The sequence below is a fragment of the Heterodontus francisci genome, chromosome 45 (assembly GCF_036365525.1).
Source record: "Heterodontus francisci isolate sHetFra1 chromosome 45, sHetFra1.hap1, whole genome shotgun sequence".
Lineage (NCBI taxonomy): Eukaryota > Metazoa > Chordata > Chondrichthyes > Heterodontiformes > Heterodontidae > Heterodontus > Heterodontus francisci.
This window is the reverse complement of record NC_090415.1, coordinates 12,917,661-12,925,056: the sequence shown is the minus strand read 5'-3', so window position 1 is coordinate 12,925,056 and position 7,396 is coordinate 12,917,661. Positions and strand designations below refer to the sequence as shown.

General features: G+C 46.4%; 1 protein-coding gene across 1 annotated transcript; it reads left to right on the top strand.

Annotated features, from left to right (window-relative positions):
- The first annotated feature begins 1,325 nt into the window (after window positions 1-1,325).
- On the top strand, window positions 1,326-1,990 carry LOC137356243 (histone H2B 5-like). The gene has a single exon (XM_068022114.1). It carries the CDS (start codon window positions 1,326-1,328, stop codon window positions 1,704-1,706), a length of 381 nt encoding a protein of 126 aa, XP_067878215.1. The 3' UTR covers window positions 1,707-1,990.
- The last annotated feature ends 5,406 nt before the right edge of the window (window positions 1,991-7,396 follow it).

Below are 7,396 nucleotides of genomic sequence, written 5' to 3'. Positions count from 1 at the left end.
CTCTATCTAAACATGTCGCCTATTTTCTTAGGGTCTGTATCTCTTTGCTTCCTGCCCATTCATGTATCTGTCTAGATACATCTTAAAAGACGCTATCGTGCCCGCGTCTACCACCTCCGCTGGCAACACGTTCCAGGCACCCACCACCCTCTGTGTAAAGAACTTTCCACGCATATCCCCCCTAAACTTTTCCCCTCTCACTTTGAACTCGTGACCCCTAGTAATTGAATCCCCCGCTCTGGGGAAAAAGCTTCTTGCTATCCACCCTGTCTATTCCTCTCATGATTTTGTACACCTCAATCAGGTCCCCCCTCAACCTCCGTCTTTCTAATGAAAATAATCCTAATCTGCTCAACCTCTCTTCATAGCTAGCACCCTCCATACCAGGCAACATCCTGGTGAACCTCCTCTGCACCCTCTCCAAAGCATCCACATCCTTTTGGTAATGTGGCGACCAGAACTGCACGCAGTATTCCAAATGTGGCCGAACCAAAGTCTTATACAACTGTAACATGACCTGCCAACCCTTGTACTCAATACCCCGTCCAATGAAGGAAAGCATGCCGTATGCCTTCTTGACCACCCTATTGACCTGCTTTGCCACCTTCAGGGAACAATGGACCTGAACACCCAAGTCTCTCTGTACATCAATTTTCCCCAGGACTTTTCCATTTACTGTATAATTCACTCTTGAATTGGATCTTCCAAAATGCATCACCTCGCATTTGCCCTGATTGAACTCCATCTGCCATTTTTCTGCCCAACTCTCCAATCTATTTATATTCTGCTGTATTCTCTGACAGACCCCTTCACTATCTGCTACTCCACCAATCTTAGTGTCGTCTGCAAACTTGCTAATCAGACCACCTATACTTTCCTCCAAATCATTTATGTATCTGACACCCACTATACTGGACGATTCGGTCCTGTTGATGGACGGAAGTGCAGAGGGGCGCTACATCCTGATTAGGAAGGGAACTATAGAGAGTGAAAAAAGAGACGAGTTCGTACTAGCAAAATAGAAATAGTTGATGAGGAAGAGGGACTCAGCAAGTCACTGATGTAGATGGATAAGGGCGGGCAAAGGGGTTGGCGATCTGACTGCTGCGACAGTTTGTGTCTGTGAGAAGCACAAAATGTGATTGGTTACTTTAGACACCCAGTCAGATAGATACAGAACATCAGGCAATGACATCATTGTAAACCAGCCAATCATGAACATGGTCATCTCCCATCCTTCATTAGCATAGGGTTCTGGGGATGTCTGTAAAATGCGAGCTTGGAGCGAAATTTCGGTTATTCTGTGTCTGAAGTTGATCGTGATCATGGTTGATGAGAAGAAAACTGCAGCACCTTCCAAGAAGGGCGCAAAGAAAGCTCTGAAGAAGGCGCCAGCAAAGGGCAGCAAGAAACGGAGAAAATCCAGGAAAGAAAGTTACTCCATCTACGTGTACAAAGTGATGAAGCAGGTTCACCCTGACACCGGCATCTCCTCCAAGGCCATGAGCATCATGAATTCGTTTGTGAATGATATTTTCGAGCGAATCGCGCGTGAGGCTTCCCGCCTGGCCCATTACAACAAACGCAGCACCATCAGCTCCCGGGAGATCCAGACCGCCGTGCGCCTGCTGCTGCCCGGGGAGCTGGCCAAACACGCCGTGTCGGAAGGTACAAAGGCGGTCACCAAGTACACCAGCTCCAAGTAAATATCCACAATGTACTGAAACACACCCAAAACACAAAAAGGCTCTTTTAAGAGCCACCCACAACTTCTCTGAAAAAGCTACAACATTGTCTGTATAGTATCGACTTATATTGATTTATATATCAAGTGTCCTTGCCTTTGTGATCTCTGTTTTACTCCCATAGATTCTGGTTAATGCAGTTTCACTGCCCGTGCGATCTTTCTGTCTCTAACTAATAATGTCCCGTACATAAATTACTGACCACTGACCATTTGTGAGGTTTGTTCTCGGACGTGTTCATATTCGGCTCCTTTTCTGTATTTCGACAATAAAAGCTGATTTAACGCACATACATCAGTTCGCAGTCACTTATTTCCCGAGTTCAAGTTTGACCTCAAAAATTAATAAGTACATTATCTAGAACCCCCGGGTGGTGTCGGAACCCTCCGTCTCACACGCTGACACCTGACACTGAAAATCTACACTCCGCTGTTGTCTCCCACGAATAACAAACAATCGTTCATCAGTGATGCGGTATTATTATGAAAATTGACATGAAACGTACCCGGTTGGAGAATGTTGTGAAAGAGACTTTCTGCTCGCTGGTTTCAAAAAGGACAGAGAGTAAACCCGAATAGATGTCAGAATGTAAAAGCCAATCTGGAACTTGTTACCAAATGTAGAATAACACAATATGAAAAAGGTTTTATTTATTTAACCGTAAAAAAAGAACTATAAATATAATATTCTATATTGAAGTCGCCCCAATATATTGGCGGGCTTTTCAAATTTGAAAAATCGGTTGCAGTCTGACAATTTGGCGCCGTTATTTTCCGCCCACATCTCCTTGGCGTCTCCTGATTGGTGAATTCAGCAGCTCTCCGATTGGTTACATGAAGAGCACAGAGCAGAGTGACCAATCAGCAGTGCCCACCACTCCATTCCTCCAGAAGGTACAAGGAGGAGGAATGTGGGCGGTTCTCTACAGTCTTCGTGAAAGTGCTTGTGAGATTGTGGCAATGTCTGGAAGAGGGAAGACCAGTGGTAAAGCTCGGTCCAAGGCCAAGTCCCGCTCCTCCCGAGCTGGACTACAGTTCCCGGTGGGCCGTGTTCACAGGTTCCTTAAAAAGGGCAACTATGCTGAGCGGGTGGGTGCCGGAGCCCCGGTGTATCTGGCTGCTGTGCTCGAGTATCTGACAGCTGAAATCCTCGAGCTGGCCGGCAACGCGGCCCGGGACAACAAGAAGAGCCGGATCATCCCCAGACACCTGCAGCTGGCCGTCCGCAACGACGAGGAGCTCAACAGGCTGCTGGGAGGGGTGACGATCGCTCAGGGCGGGGTGCTGCCTAATATCCAGGCCGTGCTGCTGCCCAAGAAAACCAGCGCTCCCAGCACGAAGGGCAAGTGAAGCTGCCAGACCTGAATTTGACAACCCAAAGGCTCTTTTCAGAGCCACCCACTTCATCTGTGCAAGGGCTGGTTACTGTCTGAGAGACGGTAATGTTATACTGTTCGCGTTATTTTGTGTTGCTATGAATTGTACTGGAGTCAAGCATTTATCTGCTCATCAGATGGAATGCATTTTAATTTTCTCTTGCCATATTTGTAAGGCTTTTTTACAATTCTACCGTTTCTATACCAGTAAGGCGTGTCTTGAGTTCTAAAATGAGTTACTCTGATAAAATGAGTTGTATGCAATGGTGTCACTGCTCTCACACTGGGAACTGTCAGGTCCTGAAATTCCCAGCTGCAATGTGGAGACAAAGGAATCTGGGCCACTCTGCTTCGAGAGTTATCAGTGGACAGTAAAGAGGGTGGTCAAATCCTTCTGAGACGTTTATGTGCTGGAATCAACAAGAGATAACAGCTCTATCTTTTGCCAATTTGATGTCTCTTTGAAGAGTCGTTGTGTTATCTGATGCCAAACTCAGTTCCGGGCAGGGTCATTTTATTTTTTCAGGGCAGTTGTTTCAAAGAAGCTGTCGGCGGATTTTAAAAGAGATGTTGCGTTTCGTGTTTTATTTCTGTACATTGTGGAGATTTACAAGGAACTGGTAAACTTCGTCAGTGTTTTTGTCCCTGCCAAGGCGGCGTGCTTGGAGAACTCCCCGGGCAGCAGCAGACCCATTGCGGTCGATATGTGTGTACACAAATCACAAGATCCAAATGATTGTAGACTGATGCCATCTACTGGCTAAAAGTGAGTCATGCAAGAATATTCCCATTCCTTCAGAAATATCTGAAATTGGAGAGGAATAACATCGAGTGTGTTGGGGGCAGATTCAATCGAGACCCTGAGAACAGAATTGGATAATTATATCGAGAATAAACCAAAACTGCAGAGCAATGGAGAAAAGGCGGGTCGGTGGGAGGAGGTGAACTGATCTTGCAGAGAGCCGGCCGCGACACGACGGGCCGAATGACCAACTTAACAGAAAGATAGGAGCAGGAGTAAGCCATTCGGTGCTTCGAGCCTGTACCGCCAGTCAATACGATCATGGCTGATCATCCAAACTCAGTCCCCTGTTCGCGCTTTGTCCGCGTATCCCTTGATCCCTTTAGACATAAGCGGCGATCATTTTGGAACTAAAGACACGCTTTAGTAGTACAGAGAATCAGTGACACCTTTCCTATCCTGAGTGGTGTGAAACAGGGCTGTGTTCTCGCACCCACACTTTTTGGGATTTTCTTCTCCCTGCTGCTTTCACATGCGTTCAAGTCCTCTGAAGAAGGAATTTTCCTCCACACAAGATCAGGGGGCAGGTTGTTCAACCTTGCCCGTCTAAGAACGAAGTCCAAAGTACGGAAAGTCTTCATCAGGGAACTCCTCTTTGCTGACGATGCTGCTTTAACATCTCACACTGAAGAGTGCTTGCAGAGTCTCATCAACAGGTTTGTGGCTGCCTGCAATGAATTTGGCCTAACCATCAGCCTCAGGAAAACGAACATCATGGGGCAGGACGTCAGAAATGCTCCATCCATCAATATTGGCGACCACGCTCTGGAAGTGGTTCAAGAGTTCACCTACCTAGGCTCAACTATCACCAGTAACCTGTCTCTAGATGCAGAAATCAACAAGCGCATGGGAAAGGCTTCCACTGCTATGTCCAGACTGGCCAAGAGAGTGTGGGAAAATGGCGCACTGACACGGAACACAAAAGTCCGAGTGTATCAGGCCTGTGTCCTCAGTACCTTGCTCTATGGCAGCGAGGCCTGGACAATGGATGTCAGCCAAGAGTGGTGTCTCAATTCATTCCATCTTCGCTGCCTCCGGAGAATACTTGGCATCAGGTGGCAGGACCGTATCTCCAACACAGAAGTCCTCGAGGTGGCCAGCATGCCCAGCTTATACACACTACTGAGTCAGCGGCGCTTGAGATGGCTTGGCCATGTGAGCCACATGGAAGATGGCAGGATCCCCAAAGACACATTGTACAGCGAGCTCGCCACTGGTATGAGACCCATTGGCCATCCATGTTTCCGCTTTAAAAACATCTGTAAACGCGACATGAAGTCCTGTGACATTGATCACAAGTCATGGGAGTCAATTGCCAGCGTCCGCCAGAGCTGGCGGGCAGCCATAAAGGCGGGGCTAAAGTGTGACGAGTCGAAGAGACTCAGCAGTTGGCATGAAAAAAGACAGAGGCGCAAGGAGACAGCCAACTGTGTAATAGCCCTGACAAACAAATTTTTCTGCAGCACCTGTGGAAGAGCCTGTCACTCTAGAATTGGCCTTTATAGCCACTCCAGGCGCTGCTCCACATACCACTGACCACCTCCAGGCACTTACCCATTGTCTGTTGAGATAAGGAGGCCAAAGAAAGAGTCATAGAGAGATACAACACTGAAACAGTTCCTTCGGCCCACCGAGTCTGTGCCGACCATCAACCACCCATTCATACTATTCCTACATTAATCCCATATTCCCTACCACATTCCTATCTTCCCTCAATTCTCCTACCTGTACTAGGGGCAATTTACGATTGCCAATTTGCCTATCAACCTGCAAGTGTTTGGCTGTGGGAGCAAACCGGAGCACCTGGCGGAAACCCACGTCACAGGGAGAACTTGCAAACTCCGCACAGGCAGTACCCAGAACTGAACCCGGGTCGCTGGGGCTGTGAGTTTGCGGTGTTCATCACTGCGTGTCCCTAAAAGGGAGTACTGTTAAAAAAAAAAGCCTTACAAATATCAGAGGAAATTAAAACGCATTCCATCTAATGAGCATCTAAATGCCCGAATCCAGTAGTACAAACTCTTTTATGAATTTATTTAATAATTTGGCCTCAACTCTTTTCTGTGGTAGAGAATTCCACAGGTTCACCACTCCCTGGGTGAAGAAATCCCTCCTCATCTCAGTCCTAAATGTCTTACCCCTTATCTTTAGACTGTCACCCCTGGTCCTGGACTCCCCCGCCATCAGGAACAGCCTTCCTACATCTAGTCTGTCCAGTCCTGTTAGAATTTTGTCGGTTTCTAGGAGATGATGTAACCATTCCATGATTCTATCCTCCAATGGGAACATGAACGTGGTTTTAAGGTGCAGATTGAAATGGTTGAAATGACATTTGAGTTCCAATGAGCTCTGGCGTGTATACTGTATAAATGACGAGCTACATGTATGCCAGTGATGCTGGTATAGTGGTGAGTATATCTGCCTTCCAAACAATTGACCCAGATTAGATTCCCGGTCATCGCAATGCCCACTCGCGGTCAAATATATTTCTGCAACCTTGCCATAGAATGTGACAAATGAAAAGCCATGACTGAATTGAAGTCGACAAATATTCTCAACATCCATGTTCTTCTCACTTAAAGTTGATGGTCAAGTGTGCTGTGGAATTTTGCAGCTTAAAAATGTCAATGCAAATTCAGAAAGAAAGCTTACAAAATATTCTCAACATCCAATCAGACTCAAGGTGCTACACAAATGAAAGTTGTATAAAATACTCTTTCAGCTGCATGCATGAAAGGCAATATTGTCTACCCAGGTAAAACTACACCTAAATGGCTCTATTGACAAAGGTCGCCATCTAAACCAGAAGGTCCCTCATTCACCCCAGTTCTTAGTCCTCATTGAGCATGCAAGTGCACCGGAGGCTGTGAAAGAAAGAAAGGAATTTGCATTTATAAACCACCTTTCACATCCTCAGGTTAGCCTAAAGTGCTCACAGCCAACGAATTACATTTGAAGTGCTGTCACTGTTGTTACATGGTGAAATGTTGCTGTTTCCCCTGGATGGAGTCTAGAACTAGGGGTCAATCTCAGGATAAGGGGTCAGACATTTTTCACTCAGAGAGTTTTATATCTTTGGAATTCTCTGCCCCAGAGGGCTGTGGCTGCTCAGTTGTTATGTGTATTTTACAGTGAGATCGATAATTTTTAATAAGGGAATCAAGGAATATGGAGATAGGATGGAAATTAGCCATGATCTTCCTGAATGGCAGAGCAGGCTCAAGGGGCGGAATGGCCTACTTCTGCTCCCACTTGTAGTCTTAATTTAAACACAAACAGCAATGAGATAAATGATCAGTTAACCAATTTTTTTTATTCTTTCATGGGATGTGGGCATCGCTGGCAAGGCCAACATTTGTTCCCATTCTCAATTGCCCTTGACAACTGAATGGCTTGCTCAGCCATCTCAGAGGGCATTTAGGAGTCAACCACATTGCTGTGGGTCTGGAGTTACATGTAGGCCAGACCAGGTAA